This window comes from Schistocerca nitens, chromosome 10 (genome assembly GCF_023898315.1).
Source record: "Schistocerca nitens isolate TAMUIC-IGC-003100 chromosome 10, iqSchNite1.1, whole genome shotgun sequence".
Lineage (NCBI taxonomy): Eukaryota > Metazoa > Arthropoda > Insecta > Orthoptera > Acrididae > Schistocerca > Schistocerca nitens.
Window position 1 is genome coordinate 188,811,696 of NC_064623.1, and position 21,425 is coordinate 188,833,120.

General features: G+C 45.8%; 1 protein-coding gene across 1 annotated transcript in view; it reads left to right on the forward strand.

The window, feature by feature from the left end:
* LOC126209984 (ammonium transporter Rh type A-like) overlaps nucleotides 1–21,425 on the forward strand; it is a 169,844-nt gene that overhangs the window by 19,414 nt on the left and 129,005 nt on the right. Inside the window, exon 3 of the mRNA XM_049939094.1 lies at nucleotides 268–418. Coding sequence (XP_049795051.1) covers nucleotides 268–418 — 151 coding nt within the window. The remainder of the gene's footprint in view (nucleotides 1–267; nucleotides 419–21,425) is intronic.

Below are 21,425 nucleotides of genomic sequence, written 5' to 3' on the forward strand. Positions count from 1 at the left end.
ACGCCTGAAGGTGATCATGTAATGATCGGAACGTTTGAATAAATGTGCCTTGAGATCTAGACTGTTATAATTGTTTTCGAAAGCTATATTTTGTGTTTGCTACAGCAGTAACTGTTAAAGAGGCTGACTGTTCAGTTTGGTGCTTAGGGCCATAAACAGATGATAAGTAATAAGAACCAGAGCATCTGTGGCTACAGCCTACTAGTGTTTAATATTCCTACTTGACAGTTCGTGATGACAGCTTTGCTTTTGTGTGGTGCTTGGCAGTTTGGTGCGTGCAGACTTGACGGTGTGCACCGTGCTGATATCGGCGGGCCTGCTGCTGGGAACGCTCACACCCCTCCAGATGGTCGTCATGGGAATCATCGAGACAGCCGTCAGCACGGCCACCCAGCGGATCGGCACCAGAGTCATCAAGGTGAGGCGCTGTCTGCGACGTAGCGGCTCAGGTATGCAGTAACACAGTCAGTTCCACCCGAGCGTCCGCATCTCGCGGTCTAGTGGTTACCGCTGCTACCTCTGGATCACGGTGTCCCGGGTCCGATTTCTGGCCAGGTTCGGAATTTTCTTTGCTAGAGTGAATGTGGCTAGGTTGGACTGTGTACAGATTGGGACTTTGTACGGTCGCTGATTACCGTGCAGTTGAGCGCCCCACAAACCAAACATAATCATCATTTTACACGAGTGCATGAGAAGAATATACTGGGTGAATCACGTAAAACTTGCACCGCAAATATTCGCAGAATTGGAAAAATGATATTGATGTGCGGTTTTCACAGAGTGGAGTGGTGGTCAGGGGCTCGTATTGTTAGCCAGTAAGGTCGCAGGTTCGAATCCTGCCTCGGGCATGGCTGTGTGTGATGTCCCTAGGTTATTTAGGGTTAAGTAGTTGTAAGTTCTAGGGGACTGATGACCTCAGAAGTTAAGTCCCATAGTGCTCAGAGTCATTTTTGTTAGCCAGTAAACAGAACGTAACAACATTACAGAACATTGTTTGTGCAAACATACTTTTTTAAATGGAACAATACTTGTTGGTATTAACAAACTAGAAATAGGGCAAATAAGAATGTCAGTGGTGTTTGCGGCAGGATTCTACTGCGTGTCGTTTAAGAGATACGGCATTTTGCAAAGTTTCTACACTTGTTTCTACCACTCAATCTGCGTAGTTTCTAAGTACGTGCTCGCGTAAGGGGAATGTAGCAAGAGTGCAGTTCGTTCATGTACGGTGTATGCGGCAAGATATCCCAACAGACGTCAACCATCTCGGCAGTTATTTATCAACCTCTTCAACCAGTTACTTGAAAGTGGTAGTGTAACACATAGACAACGTAACAGAAGGAAACAAGTGACGACATAAGAAGCGGAAATTAATATTCTTGTTGCTGTCGCAGTAGATCTGAGTATTAGATCCCGCGCAGTCGCTTGAGGAAGTGGCATGAGTCAGGCAAGTGTCTTACACATTCTCCATCGACAAAGGTTCCATTCCTATTACATCTCTCTCCCCATCAAGAGCTGCATGACACCAATTACGAGAATCGTGTCAACTTCTGTACATGGGCATTAAGGCAGGATCCTCCACATGTATCGTCTATCTTGTTTAGTCATGAAACCACATTTACTAATCAGGGCGAGGTAAACCGGTGAAACATGTACTGTTGGTTTGTTGACCATACCCGCTGGCTTCGTCAGGTGGATCTCCAGCGTCCACGGAGTGTACACGTGTGGTGTGGGATAGTGAACCATCAGCTCACAGGCCAGGGTTTCACTGGACGCACACAAGTATTGCGGTCTCCTAACAGACCGTCTTCCATGGACTACAAGACGTTCCTTTGCAGACTGGGGAAGAAACTGTTACCAAAATCATGGCTGCCCAGCATGTCTTCACGAATAGTTTCCAAATCGTTGGACTGAAAAAGGAGGAGCTGTAACTTGACCGGCCCATTCCCTGCATTTGACACGTCAAGACATTCTTCTGTGGAGAAAACTGAAAGACGCTGTCTACAAGGACATATCAACATCACCCGCTCACCCGAACATATGCAACAACGCATTACTGCAGCCTGCCCGGACATCTCCGCTTAAACGCTAGCACGTGTTCAACAGTCGTTCCATACCAGACGAGAAGCGTGTACTGCCACTGCCGTTGGTCATTTTTAACACAATCTGTAAGGCTCAGTTATCTCTTTGCTGGCCAGAACCCACTTAACTACTGTGTGCACTTGTATTGTTTTTTAGTGTGTGGTACCTCAGGTATTGAACAAGTGTCGGTGTGGGAACTTTTCAAAATACGATATATCGTAAATGACCCGCTCTAGAATCCTGGAACAACGCCTCTGATATTCTAATTTACCCTGCTTTTAGTTTTTTATTGTCAGTAGGTATAGTGTCATTCAAAAAAGTATGTTTTAGCAAAAAAAAAATCTAAATGTTATTACAGTCTGTTGATTGACTAGCAATACGAACCCCTGACTCCTAATCCACATATGAAAACCGCACCTCGTGGTCTAGTGGTTAGCTTTGCTACCTCTGGATCACAGGGTCCCGGGCTAGATTCCCTGCCGGGTTGGGAATGTTCTCTGCCCGGGAACTGGGTGTTTGTGTTGTCCACATGATTTCATCATCATCCTCATTTGTGACAGTGGCTCGATCGGACTGTGGAAAAAAATTGGACTGCATAGAAATTGGGACTTTATACAGCGCTGATGACCGAGCAGTTAAGCGCCCCTCAAACCAAACATCATCATCATTGATATGTCTGCGTAAGCAGAAGAAACTAACGATCAAAGTCCGAAAACAATTTATTGGACTGTTCAATTAACCAAAACAAATTCTCCAAGCATAACACAAACACAAAACAGTGATCCGTCTTCCAATCACAACTACATACAAGAATAATAAAGAAAACAACTGAAATAATTTCCTACTAGTTTCCGCCAGAGACTTTTCCGATATACCAAGCCTAATTCAGAGATCAGCGAGAAGATCAAAGCCGGGCTGCCGAGGCGGCAGCTATCCACGTCTGCTGGCGGTCGATGAACTGCCGATGTGCGGTTTTTTTTTTTTTACTTTATTGTCATTTTAAAGCCGATACAAGGCAGGCTCGCAGCAGCGCACTATGCCGCTCTTCAGCCAAAGACGACAGAAGCATACAAAAACAGGAGAATAACAGAAGTGTCACAAAAACGGTGGGCGTTAAAACAGGAGATACAGAGAGACAAACACGGAGCCGTTCACACTCGACGATAAAACACTGCAAACTGTTGAGACGACGCACAAACACTGAAGAAGACGATGGCACTGGTGAACAATGGAGTGTGACGGTGAACACAGAACACTAAAACGACGGCACACACAAGACACTGATGGCGGCGATCTCCGGCGCGCGAAAGTCCACGTAGCGTGTGCGAGTCCGGGGACCTGCCAAGAGGGGAACAGGGGGGAGGTGGGGGAGAGGGGAGAAAAAGATGCCAATGGCGGAGGAGACGGGGGCAGGAGGGAGAGGGACAGGGGAGGGGAGGCCCGGAGGAGGAAGGGAGAGAAAAGGAGGGGGGAGGGAAAAGGGAGAGAAGGGAGGGAGGGCGCCCTGAGGAGCAGGCACAGGAGGAGGGCGGGAGGATCAAAGTTGGTAGGAGGGGTAGATGGAGGGGAGGAGGGCATCATCAGGGAGAGGGAGCTGGCGGAAGCCACCTTGGGAGAGGGTAAGGAGGGTGGAGAGATGGAGACCGGGTGGGACATGGGAGTACAGGCGCGGCAGTGGGCGGGGGTGGGAGAGGATCGGGGAGACGAGCGGGTGAGGAGGATCGAGTTTACGGGAGGTGTAGAGGATGCGTATTCGTTCGAGGAAGAGGAGGAGGTGGGGGAAGGGGATAAGATCATACAGGATCCGCGTGGGGGAGGGGAGACGGATGCGATAGGCAAGGCGGAGAGCATGGCGTTCAAGGATTTGGAGGGATTTATAAAAGGAAGGGGGGGCGGAGATCCAGGCGGGATGGGCGTAACAGAGGATAGGGCGGATGAGGGACTTATAGGTGTGGAGGATGGTGGAGGGGTCCAGACCCCACGTACGGCCGGAAAGGAGCTTGAGGAGACGGAGTCGGGAACGTGCCTTGGCTTGGATTGTCTGGAGATGGGGAGTCCAGGAGAGGCGACGGTCGAGGGTGACGCCAAGGTACTTAAGGGTGGGGGTGAGAGCGATGGGACGGCCATAAACGGTGAGATAGAAATCAAGGAGGCGGAAGGAAGGGGTGGTTTTGCCTACAATGATCGCCTGGGTTTTGGAAGGATTGACCGTGAGCAACCACTGGTCGCACCAAGCGGTGAACCGGTCAACCGATGTGCGGCCGAGCGCCGGCCTTTATAGTGCTCCGGCGGATGAGTACCTCGGCACTATTTTCCATCACGTGGTTTGACGTGTGAAAATAGTTCCGGGATCTGCAGCGACCTCTTCCTTATGTTTATGTGGGTCGATAGTGGCCCCTGGTGGCCGCTGGTGTCTTTGCTGTGTTGTTGTTGTTGTTGTTGTTGTTGTTGTGGCCATTCATCAATATTGCCTGTGGGTTGTGTAGTACTTCGGTGTGCCTGCGAAGCGGGCAACCCGCGGCTGCAGGCTGTCAGTTTGGTTGCTGATGCTCTAGGTGCCGTGAGGTCTGGTGGAGAAGGCCACAGCAATCATCACTTTCCATTTCCGCAATATTTGTGGTGCAAATGTTAGCTGATTCATCCTGTATATGTGTTGCAATGACTGAGGTGTGCTTCTCATTCTGGAATATATCTACCAACGGAAGCAATAAATTTTTGTTATATTGGTTCATGCTAAGGAATCATTTAAGTCAAAGCTCACACAGGCATGCAGAATAACTTTGTTCAGGTGGCCTTCTAAGTTGTGACTGAAGTTTCTGAAGTTAAAATCTTCTGGGTTATTAGGCCACGTCATGTTTCTTCTAAAATGTTCGACGTTTCGACCCCTCTGCTGGGATCTTCCTCAGGATCTTTTGCTGTCCACTACTGCTAGAACTCAGTAGTGGACACCAAAAGATCCTGAGGAAGATCCCAGCAGAGGGGTCGAAACGTCGAACATTTTAGAAGAAACATGATGCGGCCTAATCACCCAGAAGATTTAACTTCAGTGACAACGGCCACGAAAGCCTGCAGACTTACATAAACTTCTAAGTTGTGTTTGTGTAATCAGTTTAGATTGCAAAATGCCGTGTGTGACTGCACCAGGTCTCCATCAATAGGATATACTGAGAGGCAGATCGCTTCTTGAAATCTGAGTGTCTAATGAAGCCAAGCAAGGGAATTAATTTTCACGTAGTTTGATAGCAAAGAGTCCCTAGGATTGAGTTCCAAATACTGAAATTTCCATAAATATTTTACTGATTGATCACATGAGAAGGACGTACTACTTACGAAATTAAATAAATGGACCAGGTAAACCCAATAATGTTAAAGTTAATGTGCGTGCACAGGTTAGAACAAAACTTCACAACATTTAATTACACACACTTGAAGGACATTTAAATGATACATGAAATCGATTGCAACAGAAATAACACTGTCTGGCAAGGCTATCTGATGAGGGTATATATGACCATGACAAAAACAATTCCTAATACATTCATTACACACAATGGAGCCGTATGAGGACATTGATTGCATGATCGAAAGAAAGAACAGAAACTACACATGCACTATGCCTGTGAATTCAGTCGGGGTGAACCTCTGTGAATTTGTGTGATCCTAGGAAAGACCTAACATTGTTGCGGCCTAGTCCACCGAAACTGCTGTACGATCTTACCGTGATTGTGAGCAGACGCGGTGACTGCACGCGCATCGTTGGAGATCATCAGTGTTCGGACTGTTACCAGTCTACCTGCAGATATCACGTCCGCTTCTCTCTGTCCCAAAGGCCGAGACTGTCGTACCATATCAAGAAGAAAATGAAATGGATTCTGCCTAGCCTGTATCAGAAAGTGAAGTGAACACCGCACTCACAGCGTCTGCTCTGCGCGGGATTTCCGACTGAAACACCTTGCCCGCAAATGGCAAGATTCTTTGTAGCTTACACCCATATCATGTTTGTTAGTTTGCAATTTTACCCCAACCATGATTTGCATAAATGACGGATTCCAAGCCAGTATCTGTCAACCTCCTCTGTTTCTAAGAGTTCTGGGCCTTGGGTCTCCATCATGAGCGCGTTTTCCTTTGTCGGCCACTGTCGGATCACTTTACGTGGAAAAATACTGAAAAATGGCCCACTGTTTTTCAAGAGTTCTCATGAAATTTGTTTCTGTCTGTGGTGGCGGAATTCCTCCCACGCCATTGTCGTGGCGCCAGACTTTCCCCTCTGCACCTGGTGATGAAAACGAAACACAGGAAGACCATCGGAATATACTGATGGAAAAAAAATCGCAACAGCAAAAAATAATTAATGTAGGGTAATGAAATTACGGGAATACATTTGTCTAGGTAACATATTTAAGGTAATACATTTAAGGTAACACATTAAGAGCAAGGTAAACCATGACAAATGTGAAATGGCGGTAGTGTAATAACTGGTGTAGCCGCGAGAATGTCGAATGCAAGAATGCAAACGTGTGTGCATGGCAGCATCAGTGCCGGTTGTCAGTTTGTGGGATAGAGTTCCATGCCTGTTTAACTTGGTCGGTCAGTACACGGACAGTTAATGATGTTTGTGGATGCCGCTGCAGATGTCGTCAGATAATGTTCTATATGTGATGTATCGGGAACAGATTTGGTGATCGAGGAGGCCAACGCAACGTGTCGGCAGTCTACAGAGCATGATGGATTAGAAGAGCGGTATGTGTGTGTTATCCTGTTGGAAAACACTCCTGGAATACTGTTCACTGCACGGTCTAGGGCGCCTTGCCGCAGTTTGCGCGGCTTCGCCGGTCGGAGGTTCGAGTCCTCCCTCGGGCGTGTGTCTGAGTGTTGTGCTTAGCATAATCTAGTTTAAGTTAGATTAAGTAGTGTGTAAGACCAGGGACCGATGACCACAGCAGTTTAGTCCCATAGGAACTTACAACCACCACGAATGGCAGCACAACATGTCAAGCCACCAGACTGACGTACAGATTTGTAGTCAGGTTGCGTGTGATAACCACGAGTGGGCACCTGCAGTTACACAAAATCGCATCCGAGACCATAACTCTAAGTTTAAGTCCAGCGTGTCTAGCGTGCAGGAAGGTTGGATGCAGATCCTTAACTAGCCTCCTTCTAACCAATACACGGCCATCACTGACACCGAGGCCAGAACCAGCTTTCATCAGAAAAAACAACACACCTCTATCCAGCCCTCCAATGAGCCTTGACGCTACTGGAGTAGCGAATGGCTGTGATTTGGGGTCAGCCTGGGTGGTGTCCTTGAAGTAACCGGTTTGTGACACTTCGTTGTGTCACTGCGGTGCCAACTGCCGTTGAGACTGCTGCTGCAGAATGCAGTAGATGCTGCAGAGCCGTACGTCGAACATGATGGTCCACTTTCTATAGTGCCATGTGGCCACGTGGAGCCCTGTCATCTTGCGACTGTACGTTGCCCTGACCACCGCTGGCAGCCATCAAATACAGTGGCTACATTCCTGCCAAGTCTTTTTGCAGTATCGCGGAAAGTAGATCCAGATTCTCGTAGTCCCATTACACGACTCCACTGAAACTCAGTGAAGTGTTGATAATAACGTCTTTGTTGCCTTGAAGGTGTTCCTAACACCAACTCACCACGTCCAATCTCGAAGGTAGCTGCTGCCCACGACCGTTACAGCGTGTATTTGAAGCAAACCTGATTTGCAGCCTCATAGTGGCGCCACTAGCGCCACTCTTATGCCACTGGCGGGAAACTTGTATAGATTTCATCTTTCAGATGTAGAAACACACAACTCCTTCTTGGTGTTGCTATTTTTTTCGGCTGTGTATTTTACTTGTTTTCAAACCGGGAGTACAGACGTATGTAGATTTGTCCCAACCTCACTCTACTCCCACAAATTGTCCGAACATGCAATGAAGCATGAAAAGCAGACCGTGATTTTTTGCAGAAGGACCTAACAATAAAGGTCGTTACTCTTCTGCTCGGATGATTCGCTTGATTCGCTGTGATGTCATTCCAATTGCGGGGGGGGGGGGGGGGGGGCGAATGTGCTCGTATTGCGTATTCTTTCAGATGCAGAAACACGCATAAAAGCTTTCGCACAACTCCTTCATGATATTGCTATTTTTTCCAGCTATGTATTTTACTTGCTTTCAAACCGGGAGAAGAGACAGACATGTAGATTTGTCCCCACGCCACCCCACTCCCATTTCCACAAATTCTCTTGAACATACAATGGAACTTGAAAAGCAGAACGTGTTTTTTTTTTTTTTGCAGAAGGACCGAACAGTAGAGGTAGTCACTCCTGTGCTGGGATGATCCAAAAATGGTTCAAATGGCTCTGAGCACTATGGCACTTAACTTCTGATGCCATCAGTCCGCTAGAATGTAGAAGTACTTAACTAAGGACATCACACAAATCCATGCCCGAGGCAGGATTCGAACCTGCGACCGTAGCGGTCGCGCGGTTCCAGACTGTAGCGCCTAGAACCGCTCGGCCACTCTGGCCGGCTGGGATGATTCGCTATGATGACATTTTAATAAAGGGGGGGGGGATGGGGGGAGGTGGAGAGTCTGCTCGTATTGCGTATTCTTATTTTGCTGGCGGAAGCTGGCCCATTTGTCACAGTAACGCCACACTGGAGTCATTCGCTGGCCTGTGCCTCCCTGTCGGCGCATCCTCCACCTGCGCACCTCCCCCTCTCTGTGTCCGTGTGCCGTTGACGGGGAAGGGGCGGCGGACGGGGGGATTACGAGTCTGCTATTCGCGCTCGACTCTCACCGTTTCCTCAAGACTGCATTTCACACGTGAGATTCAGGGTGTCTCGTAGATTTTTCCCCCATTAAAAACACGAGCAAGGAAGAAAAAATGGCACGTAGTCATATGTCTTTTATCTTGAAGTTCTAACAACCCTACCACAACAAAGGTCAAAAATTAATAATGATTGTAGTGTTGCTCACGCTGCTAAATATTGCATTTTCTGGCAACAACAAAGTTATATTATGTGGCAGGTGTCATTAGAGCACAGTTAATAAAGTCATTTCTTGAAATAATGGATAAACTAGGCACTCATCTTTTCGTGTTTCCCACGCTGGTCTCGTTGTGAACTCATGGCTCAATCGTCGAAAATCTAGGCAGTGACGATTCCAAGCTTGGATGCAAAGAGGCCTAGGTGTTATTCTGCGATATTCAAAAGTTTTATAGATGTGTTTCATAACCCATTCTTGAAGATTAAACTTTTGCAAGTTAACATATTGGTGATGTAAAAAAGTAATCAGCACTCCGAATTTAAGTTACACTTCTATTTCATTAGTTTTGTTGCAATGTCACTTCACAATATAAAACATACTTGAAAATATCTTCGTCACTGTTAAAGTTCACATTTCATAAACTGATTACAATTTACGTCTTTTCAACATGACGACCAAAACTTGACTCTCTAATAACCGCTTGCGCGCCCTAAATTCAGAGTTACAAGTACGTCAAAGATCAATACACATATGAATAATGTCATTGCAATATAAACATATCGATGTGTCAAAGTACCTCTACATTAATGAAATCAAACCTGAATGTTGTCACAGAAATATGTTAACTATTTTACAGAAACACAGTAGAATATTGCTGGTATCGAGAGGTTGAGGTGAGGTGCCGTAATGGTTACGTAATTCAAGTACCATTACAAAGTGCAGGTAACATGTTCAAGTTTTTGTGTGCAATCTTAGAAGTAATGAATTTCGACGTGTGCTCCTTTCGTTGCCTGAAGGATATTCAGGCGACCTTCCAATTACATCCATGCGTTGGTGAACATTTCTTGAGGGATGGATGTTATGGCGACAGTAATGCGGCGATGTCGTCCACTGGTGTTTCGTAAACCTTGATATAGCGCCATCGGAAGTAATCCAGTGGTGTTCTGTCCGATTATCGCAGAGGCCGCTTGATGGGACCACCACGCATAGTCCATCTTCCCGGAAATGTTGTATCCAAATAGGCGCGAATATCTAGCCCCCAATGAAGTGGCACCCCCCCCCCCATTAAGGTGACCTACTATCTTGTTCGAAAATTAATTCCGGGATGTCCTGATTCATTGGCAGGACAAATAACTGCAACATATCAAGGTAGTTATCGGCTTCGATTCTCGTTCCACTGAAGGAAAAAAATCCCATGATTGTATTGCGCATCGCACTGCACCACACGTTCGACTTAGGGCTGTCACTGAAGATACAACGTGGGGATTCTCGGACACCAGATCCTAGCACGGTGTCGATAGACGATACCATTCAGATGAAATGAGGTCTACTCTGAGAAAAGGACACGTTTCGGAGGGTTGTCATCTTCCTCTGCCTCAGCTACAGGGTGTTTCAAAAATGACCGGTATATTTGAAACGGCAATAAAAACTAAACGAGCAGCGATAGAAATACACCGTTTGTTGCAATATGCTTGGGACAACAGTACATTTTCAGGCAGACAAACTTTCGAAATTACAGTAGTTACAATTTTCAACAACAGATGGCGCTGCGGTCTGGGAAACTCTATAGTACGATATTTTCCACATATCCACCATGCGTAGCAATAATATGGCGTAGTCTCTGAATGAAATTACCCGAAACCTTTGACAACGTGTCTGGCGGAATGGCTTCACATGCAGATGAGATGTACTGCTTGAGCTGTTCAATTGTTTCTGGATTCTGGCGGTACACCTGGTCTTTCAAGTGTCCCCACAGAAAGAAGTCACAGGGGTTCATGTCTGGCGAATAGGGAGGCCAATCCACGCCGCCTCCTGTATGTTTCGGATAGCCCAAAGCAATCACACGATCATCGAAATATTCCTTCAGGAAATTAAAGACGTCGGCCGTGCGATGTGGCCGGGCACCATCTTGCATAAACCACGAGGTGTTCGCAGTGTCGTCTAAGGCAGTTTGTACCGCCACAAATTCACGAAGAATGTCCAGATAGCGTGATGCAGTAATCGTTTCGGATATGAAAAATGGGCCAATGATTCCTTTGGAAGAAATGGCGGCCCAGACCAGTACTTTTTGAGGATGCAGGGACGATGGGACTGCAACATGGGGCTTTTCGGTTTCCCATATGCGCCAGTTCTGTTTATTGACGAAGCCGTCCAGGTAAAAATAAGCTTCGTCAGTAAACCAAATGCTGCCCACATGCATATCGCCGTCATCAATCCTGTGCACTATATCGTTAGCGAATGTCTCTCGTGCAGCAATGGTAGCGGCGCTGAGGGGTTGCCGCGTTTGAATTTTGTACGGATAGAGGTATAAACTCTGGCGCATGAGACGATACGTGGACGTTGGCGTCATTTGGACCGCAGCTGCAACACGGCGAACGGAAACCCGAGGCCGCTGTTGGATCACCTGCTGCACTAGCTGCGCGTTGCCCTCTGTGGTTGCCGTACGCGGTCGCCCTACCTTTCCAGCTCGTTCATCCGTCACGTTCCCAGTCCGTTGAACGTTTTCAAACAGATCCTTTATTGTATCGCTTTTCGGTCCTTTGGTTACATTAAACCTCCGTTGAAAACTTCGTCTTGTTGCAACAACACTGTGTTCTAGGCGGTGGAATTCCAACACCAGAAAAATCCTCTGTTCTAAGGAATAAACCATGTTGTCTACAGCACACTTGCACGTTGTGAACAGCACACGCTTACAGCAGAAAGACGACGTACAGAATGGCGCACCTACAGACTGCGTTGTCTTCTATATCTCTCACATCACTTGCAGCGCCATCTGTTGTTGAAAATTGTAACTACTGTAATTTCGAAAGTTTGTCCGCCTGAAAATGTACTGTTGTCCCAAGCATATTGGAACAAACGGTGTATTTCTATCGCTGCTCGTTTAGTTTTTATTGCCGTTTCAAATATACCGGTCATTTTTGAAACACCCTGTAGCATGGCAACAACAACGTCATAACAAGCACTGCAATCCGTTGGTTGGAGATGTGTATCCACAGAAAAGAACTTATCTGTGTAGGATGCGGTGCACTAGTGTGTTCACAATCTGCAACTCGTGCGAGGCTCTGTGGCCTGAATTCTTGGGACTTCACACAAAGGCGTTCACATTGACTCAATTTTCCACTCACTAGGTCCAGGCCTATCCGTTTTGGCGGTCCGCCCCGATAGCTGAGTGACCACCGGCACGGTCGTTCAGCGTGTTCGGTCAGAGGGTTAGCTGCCCTCTGTAATAAAAAAACTGAGTTAATCGATCATCAACGAACTTAAACGGATGTCTTCCGACGTCCGCCCCGAGCAGATGCAACGAACAAAAGTGAACAAAATGAGATAAAAAAAAAAGTGGTCAGCGTGACGGATTGCCGTCCTACGGGCCCGGGTTCGATTCCCGGCTGGTTCGGGGATTTTCTCCGCTCAGGGACTGGGTGTTGTGTTGTCTTCATCATCATTTCATCCCCATCCGGCGTGCAGGTCGCCCAATGTGGCGTCGAATGTAATAAGAGCTGCACCAAGGCGGCCGGACCTGCCCCGCAAGGGGCCTCCCGGCCAATGAGGCCAAACGCTCATATCCGTTTTGTTCTAGGCAGATAACGGAATATTCACGTTGGTTTGTAAAATACCACCTGACTTTTGGACAAAAATCATCCAGACAATTCCGAAGTCTGCAAGAGCTGACAAGTGGGAGATTTATCACACAATCAGCTTAACATCTCACGTATCCAAGTTGCTGTCACAAATAACACACAGAAGACTGGAAAAGAAAATTGGGGATGTGCTAGATGACGATCACTTTGGCTTTAGGAAAGAATAAGGCACCAGACAGGCAGTTCTGACTTTGCGGTTGATAATGGAAGCAAGACTACAGGAAAATCAAGACACATTCATAGGATTTGTAGACATGGAAAAATCGTTAGAAAACGTAAAATGGTGCAAGATATTCGAAATTCCGGGAAAAATAGGGGTAAGGTATAGGGAGTGAGGAGTAGTACACCATATGTACAAGAGCCAAGGGGTAATAATAAGAGTGGTCGACTAAGAACGAAGTGCTCGGATTATAAAGGCAGTAAGATAAGGATGTAATTTTTTGCCCCTGCTTTCAGTCTGTGCATCGAAGATGCAGTAATGGAGATAAAAGAAAGTGTCAGGAGTGGGATTAAAAATCAAGGTGGAAGGATATCAATGATACGATTCGCTGATGACATTGCTATCCTAAGTGGAAGAGAAGGAGAATTACACGATCTGCTGAATGAAATGGACACTCTAGTGAGTAGAGAATATGGACTGAGAGTAAATCGAAGAAAGACGAATGCAATGAGAAGTATTAGAAATGAGAACAGCAACAAAGTTAACATCAGGACTGATGGTCACGAAGTTAAGGACTTCTTCTACCTAGGCAGCAAGATAACCAATGACTTACGGAGCAAGGAGGATATCAAAAGCAGACTAGCGATGGCAAAAAGGTCATTCATGGCAAAGAGAAGTCTACTAGTATCAAACATAGGCCTTAATTTGAGGAAGAAATTTCTGAGAACGTACGTCTGGAGCGAAGCATTGTATGATAGTGAGAAATGGACTGTGGTAAAACCAGAACAGAAGAGAATCGAAGCATTTGAGATGTGGTGCTACAGACAAATGCTGAAAGTTAGATAGACTGATAGGTAACTGTAGAGGGCAAAAACTGTAGGCGAAGACGGGGATTAGAAAATATCCATCAAATCGGGGATTGGAAAAGTTCCAGCAAATGATTGAGGACGTAGGTTGCAAGTGCTACTCTGAGATGAAGAGGTTGGCAGGGGGGAGAAATTCGTGGCGGACTGCATCAAACCAGTCAATAGAATAATGAGCCAAAGAATAAAAAAATAAAAATAAAACGGCTCTTCCTGTGTCCTTAAACTCCACGTACCACATCTTGCAGCTGGTGGCTGTCCATGGTAAAGCCTTCTGGAAGTTTCTCTCGACTCCTTTTGGTGACTGTGTCTTGTGATAACAGAGAAAAAATTGGGCTTTGTCCTTGTTTAAATACTTGCTGTTTGGAAATGGTATCCGATACCGATACTGTTGCATCACTGAGCCGAGTAACAAACAAAGTTACTGCACGTATGTAGGTACACAAAACTTGAATAGGTCGCATGCAAAAAATGGCTCTGAGCACTATGGGACTTAACTTCTGAGGTCATCAGTCCCCTAGAACTTAGAACTACATAAACCTAAGGACATCACACACATCCATGCCCGAGGCAGGATTCGAACCTGCGACCGTAGCGGCCTCGCGGTTCCAGACTGTAGCGCCTAGAACCGCTCGGCCACCCAGGCCGGCAGGTCGCATGCAATTCGAGATAAAAAGTATTTGTATATACATCATATTTTATGCCTCATGAATGTTTGTAATGAAAGAAAGACTTCTGGGATACCCGGTACAACGTCTTTGTCAGCTCACACTGTTAATCAGAGAAGAAAAAAGTGGTCTGATCTTATAATCACTGCTACTACTCTCTTATTAAGTCAGAGATGGCCGAGCGGTTCTTGGCGCTGCAGTTTGGAACCGCGCGACCGCTACGGTCGCAGCTTCGAATCCTGCCTCGAGCATCGATGTGTGTGATGTCCTTAGGTTAGTTAGGTTTAAGTAGTTCTAAGTTCTAGGGGACTGATGACCTCAGAAGTTAAGTCCCATAGTGCTCAGAGCCATTTGAACCATTTTTTAAGTCAGTCAATTTTTACATTTTTTGTCGAATTACTAATTATTAGAAGAGGCAGGACTGGGAACGTCTGATGCTTCTAAATATAAATTACCTGAAATATCATACTATAAATACGTTTGGTTCTTGGACGGTTTATCGCCAACGGTAATTAATCCAAAGTCGTTGAAGGTGTAATAGTTACCTCTCCTTAACGTTCTGCAGCGAAGAGTATCTGGATTGAATGTATCCTTGGATCTCTGGAAGGTGACTCCGATGAAGGACATTTCAAATCTTCTATCATAAATAAAAATAGAGAGAAACCGTATCGTAATTTGTAATTTTCTATTTTCCTATTTTCTGTTAATGACAGTGTAGACATTTGTTTTGGCTATAATCCCGCCAGATGATAGTAGAGATAAAACGATTTTGCTTCAGTGGGGACCCACTGCCTCTAAATGTTTAATAAAAGAATACAGTGTCCGTTATAGGCTGCACTGTACTTAATTGAAATCGTGTTGTTTGATACTTTCGACCGTGAGCGATTGTTAAGCACATTTGCTACGTCAGGTATTACATATTGAGCTCATAACATTCTTCTATGTCACAACAAAACACCACAATATGATGAGCACAATATGTAACACATGAAGTAGGAAATGGGCTTGTAATGGTTCACAGCCAAAATTAGGTAATAGCACGATTTTAATAATCGCATTATAACCTACAACGAACACTGTATTCTTTTATTAGTGATAAAAAGATTCTATATTTGAGTTCGTTTTTTTGTATTTCATATTGACTAGACTTCATTTATAAACGACTATGTTTTTGCGTTTTGCCCGCTGCTTCTCCTGCCTATGCAGTCACATGTACAGCATTTCACACATGTATTTAAGATACACTGCCGGACAAAACAGAAAGCGGAACACCCAGATGGGGAAGAGGAAACGAAATGAAACTCACCATGTGAGAGGATATGTGATGTTATTTCGATGATTACAAAATCGAGTCAGATTTACAAAGAACTTGACAGCGCGATCCCACTTATCAGTATGACAATGCCCTCTGTGCTCTGGAAGCATGCGATGATTCATTTTGCGAATGGTGCCGTAAAGCAGCACTTGGCTGAGACAGAAGCAGCAACAGGGAAGTAACAGACTTTGTGACTTTTGCGAGTACCTAACTAGGAGCGAATCGTATAATTTTGTCTGTGTGCTTTGATAGTTTAATTATTTGAGTTTCTCTGTGTTAAATATCTAATAGACACAGTTCTCGCGTTTTCATTTGCGTCGGAAAACAAACCAATTTTGTGACGTATTACAAGTTCCAAATCAGGAACGAAATATTTAGTCTCACCTGAGAGCTTCGGTACTTCAGTTTTTGAATCTCCACGTATTGATCTAATTTGTTAGACACATTTCTTGTGCCTTCTTCAGGGTCTACAGAAGAGTTCCGCAGCACGTGTCGATAGTCCGTTTTCCTGAGCAGTGGAGTTTTCCAAGGTCTTTAGTATGGATAGGGACTGTGACTGTTGGGTGCGGGTGCGAACCGAGTTGGTTACACTTTGCTCTCAGCTCCAGGCTGTGATGGCTTCTGTTGCACAGCTTGAAGCTGCAGTGGATGGACATCACTGTTGTTGGCTGGCCGTGGGGATCCAACTGACGTCCAGCACGTTAGAGTTGTCTGATCGGTCCTCACCGGTGGCCAACTTAGTTACTGCTCCCACTGAGGTTGACCCCTCACCCTTGGTCGAGAGGAAGGTTGCCTCAGGGTGTGGCAGGCGGCGAAGGACATTCCAGGGAGCTGGACGTAAGGCCTCCGTCATTAGTCTGACAAGCAAGTTCCAGGTGCTGTCTGTGACTAACATTGTCACTCAGCCAAATGCAGTGTCCTGTTTCAGAGGAAACCTCTCAGCCTGCAAGATCCGGACACTCACAGGTGGGATTATTGGTAGTTGGGTGTTCCACCTTTAGGCGCGCTATGGGGCCCCTTAGCGACATGGCTGCCAAGAAGAGGAAGAAAGCCAGTGTGCACTCCGTGTGCATTCTGGGTGGAGTCATTCCAGACGTTGAACGGGTCTTTCTGGAAGCCATGAAGACCACAGGGTGCAGCCATCTGCAGTCGGTGGCATACCTCTGATACAGAGGCGAGTGGAGAGTCTGAATTAGAGGCTCAGACGGTTCTGCAATCGTGTGGGCTGCAGATTCCTCGACTTGCGCCATGGGTGGTTGGGTCTCGGGCTCCACTGAGTAGGTCAGGAGTCCATTACACGCAAGGGGCGGATACACGGGTAGCAGAGGCTGTGTGGCGTGGACTGGGCAGTTTTTTCGGTTAGAGTGTATCGGGAAAACACAAAAAGATTTTCAGTCTCAAAGGGTGCAGGCCGAACACAGGAAGAACGTAGATACAGGAACCATCGGTACAAAGTCCGCAGCTCGTGGTCGTGCGGTAGCGTTGTCGCTTCCCACGCCCGGGTTCCCGGGTTCGATTCCCGGCGGGGTCAGGGCTTTTCTCTGCCTCGTGATGACTGGGTGTTGTGTGCTGTCCTTAGGTTAGTTAGGTTTAAGTAGTTCTAAGTTCTAGGGGACTGATGACCATAGCTGTTAAGCCCCATAGTGCTCAGAGCCATTTGAACCATCGGTACAACAGTTGTAAATTGTCGTAGTTGTGTTGGTAAGGTACCAGAGCTTCAACCGCTAATAGAAAGCGCTGATGCTCAAAACGCTGTAGGAACTGAAAGCTGGCTAAAGCCGGAGATAAGGTCAGCCGAAATTTTCGAGGAAAATCTAATAGCGTTCCAAAAGGATAGGTTAAACACAGTTTGTGGTGGCGTGTTTGTCGCTGTTAGAAGTGTATACCTTGTCAAAAAATTAAGGTAGAAAGTTCCTGTGAGTTAGTATGGGCAAAGATCATTCTTGGCAACGAGAATAAAAAAATAATTGGATCCTTTTATCGACCTCCCAATTCAGATGATACAATTACTGAAAGGTTCAAAGAAAACTTGAGTTTAATTTCAAACACGTACCCGACTCATACAGTTATAGCTGGTGGCGGCATTAATTTACCCTCGATATGTTGGCAAAAATACATGTTCAAACCCGGAGGTACGCATAAGACATCATCCGAAATTGTGCTAAATGCATTCTCTGAAAATTATTTTGAGCAGTCAGTTCATGAGCCCACACTAATAATAAACGGGTGTGAAAACACACTTGACCTCCTAGCAACAAATAATCCTGAGCTGATAACAAACATAAAAACAAATACAGGAATGAGTGAAAACTGGGTTTTGGTAGCGGGGCTGAATATTGTAACTATCAGATCCTCCAAAATTAACGAAAAAATACTTATTCAGAAAAGCTTATAAAAATTCACTTGACGCCTTCCTGAAAGACAATCTCCACTGCTTCCAGTAGACCAGATATGACTTGAATTATAAGAAATAGTATATGCGGCATGTAAGAGGTTTATACCAAATAAATTAACAAACGACGGAACTGATCCTTCTTGGTACACAAAACGGGTCAGAACACTGTTGCAGAAACAAATCTAAACGCACACAAAATCTCCACATTGGCTATCATTTACAGAAGCTCGAAATTTAGCGCGGACTTCGATGCGAGATGCTTATAACAATTTCCACAACGAAACTTTGTCTCGAAACCTGGCAGAAAATCCGGAGAGACTCTGGTCGTATGTGAAGTATGCTAGCGGCAAGACACAATCAATGCCTTCTCTGCGCGATGCCTTCTCTGTCGGAGACAGTGCTGCCTAAACAGAGTTACCTGTCTTCCGAAATGCCTTCACAAAAGAATACAAAGTAAATATTCCAGAATTCAAATCAAGAACAGCTGCCAATATCAGAATTCGAATCAAAAACAGCTGCCAACATGAGTGACGTAGAAGTAAATATCCTCCGAGTATTGTACCGACTTAAATCACTTAATAAAAGCAAGTACAGACTGCGGACCAGTTAGGTTCCTTTCAGAGTATGCTGATACAATAGCTCCATACTTAGCAATCATATAAAACCGTTCGCTCGACGAAAGATCCATACCCAAAGACTGGAAAGTTGCACAGGTCACACCAATATTCAAGAAGGGTAGTAGGAGTAATCCACTACATTACAGGGCCATATCACTAACGTCGATATGCAGCAGGATTTTGAAACATATTGTGTTCAAACATTATGAATTACCTCAAAGAGAATGAATGGTCTACTGACACACAGTCATCGCGAATTTAGAAAACATCGTTCTTGTGAAACACGACTAGCTCTTTACTCACACGAAGTGCTGAGTGCTACTGACAAGGGATTTCAAATTGATTCTGTATTTCTAGATTTCCAGAAGCCTGTCACTGTCGGTTCCAAAACTGCACATTTGAGTGCTATTTCTTCACAGTCCTGCAAAAATAAATTAGCTACTGTGGGTGATAGAGGACTGCCACTGGTTATATCAAAAACGAAATTGGGAAAGAAAAAAAAATCAGCTTCCAGCACACTCACGAATCATACACTCTAGATGCATAATATTATCATTTGTATCATTAATTTTAAGTGAAAGTGTATGATATATGTATTCAAGAACTTATCGTCTTTGTTTCTCATTAAAATTGCGTTGTTATTTTCAAATTTGCAACATACCTGCAATAATGTTTTTCAGCAATCGAGGAAATATTTGCTCTGTTAAAAATCTAGCCATAGGCCGCAAAAGTTGTATTTAATAGGTAATTAATTTCCATTCACTATGAACATTTTCAAATCTCTTTATCAGTTTTATGCTTTAATATACGAAGCCATCTGACTCTGTCGTACGCCTAACTTGGCACCATATTCAAGAGTTGTGACACATTCGCTATAAGGTTTCGAAGTCATTCAGGAAATACTTGTTTCGTTATAAAGCCGGTCATGGATTATTAAAATTTTAGTAACCAGGCAATTAATTTCGGTGAGTTAAGACAGAGACAGAGGTCTGAAGAACATCATAACCGATGTAAATTAATTAGCTGGTTAGTAAACCTATTGTGATCCGTGACTACATTTATAACAAAACAAACAGATACAGTTATCTGCAGTATTTGTTTCTTTTATTCCAACCTACGACCGTAAAATGTTTTTGTCCTCGGACTATCGGTTTCTGTCAGATGGTCACATCCTCAGATCTGTTTGAAACATTACTGATGTAATAAAGTCAAAGGGGCATTTTCAAGAGATACAAACAAAACGGGCTGGGCATCGCAGAACAGAAGTAAAAATGTGGTCCGAACTACGCCCAAGTACTGGCTCAGTCATCATGTGGAAGGCACTACTGCTCACTGCAAGCTGTTGTGTTCGATGATACCTAGCATCTTTGCCTTTGTCATACAGTATATTTCAAACAGATCTAAAGATGGTCATGAATGACGGAAAACGATAGTCTGACGACCACTGTTGTGATCATAGACTGGAACTGAAAAGAAAGAAAAAGAAAACCGCAGATTCAACACTTCTGGGAACAATATATTTATTTGCGAGTGTTTCGTAGTTTGTCGAAGTTATCTGTATCCATTACCTATCTATGTCTAACTACACTCCTGGAAAAGGAAAAAAAAACACATTGACACCGGTGTGTCAGACCCACCATACTTGCTCCGGACACTGCGAGAGGGCTTTACAAGCAATGATCACACGCACGGCACAGCGGACACACCAGGAACCGCGGTGTTGGCCGTCGAATGGCGCTAGCTGCGCAGCATTTGTGCACCGCCGCCGTCAGTGTCAGCCAGTTTGCCGTGGCATACGGAGCTCCATCGCAGTCTTTAACACTGGTAGCATGCCGCGACAGCGTGGACGTGAACCGTATGTGCAGTTGACGGACTTTGACCAGGCCGTATAGTGGGCATGCGGGAGGCCGGGTGGACGTACCGCCGAATTGCTCAACACGTGGGGCGTGAGGTCTCCACAGTACATCGATGTTGTCGCCAGTGGTCGGCGGAAGGTGCACGTGCCCGTCGACCTGGGACCGGACCGCAGCGACGCACGGATGCACGCCAAGACCGTAGGATCCTACGCAGTGCCGTAGGGGACCGCACCGCCACTTCCCAGCAAATTAGGGACACTTTTGCTCCTGGGGTATCGGCGAGGACCATTCGCAACCGTCTCCATGAAACTGGGCTACGGTCCCGCACACCGTTAGGCCGTCTTCCGCTCACGCCCCAACATCGTGCAGCCCGCCTCCAGTGGTGTCGCGACAGGCGTGAATGGAGGGACGAATGGAGACGTGTCGTCTTCAGTGATGAGAGTCGCTTCTGCCTTGGTGCCAATGATGGTCGTATGCGTGTTTGGCGCCGTGCAGGTGAGCGCCACAATCAGGACTGCATACGACCGAGGCACACAGGGCCAACACCCGGCATCATGGTGTGGGGAGCGATCTCCTACACTGGCCGTACACCACTGGTGATCGTCGAGGGGACACTGAATAGTGCACGGTACATCCAAACCGTCATCGAACCCATCGTTCTACCATTCCTAGACCGGCAAGGGAACTTGCTGTTCCAACAGGACAATGCACGTCCGCATGTATCCCGTGCCACCCAACGTGCTCTAGAAGGTGTAAGTCAACTACCCTGGCCAGCAAGATCTCCGGATCTGTCCCCCATTGAGCATGTTTGGGACTGGATGAAGCGTCGTCTCACGCGGTCTG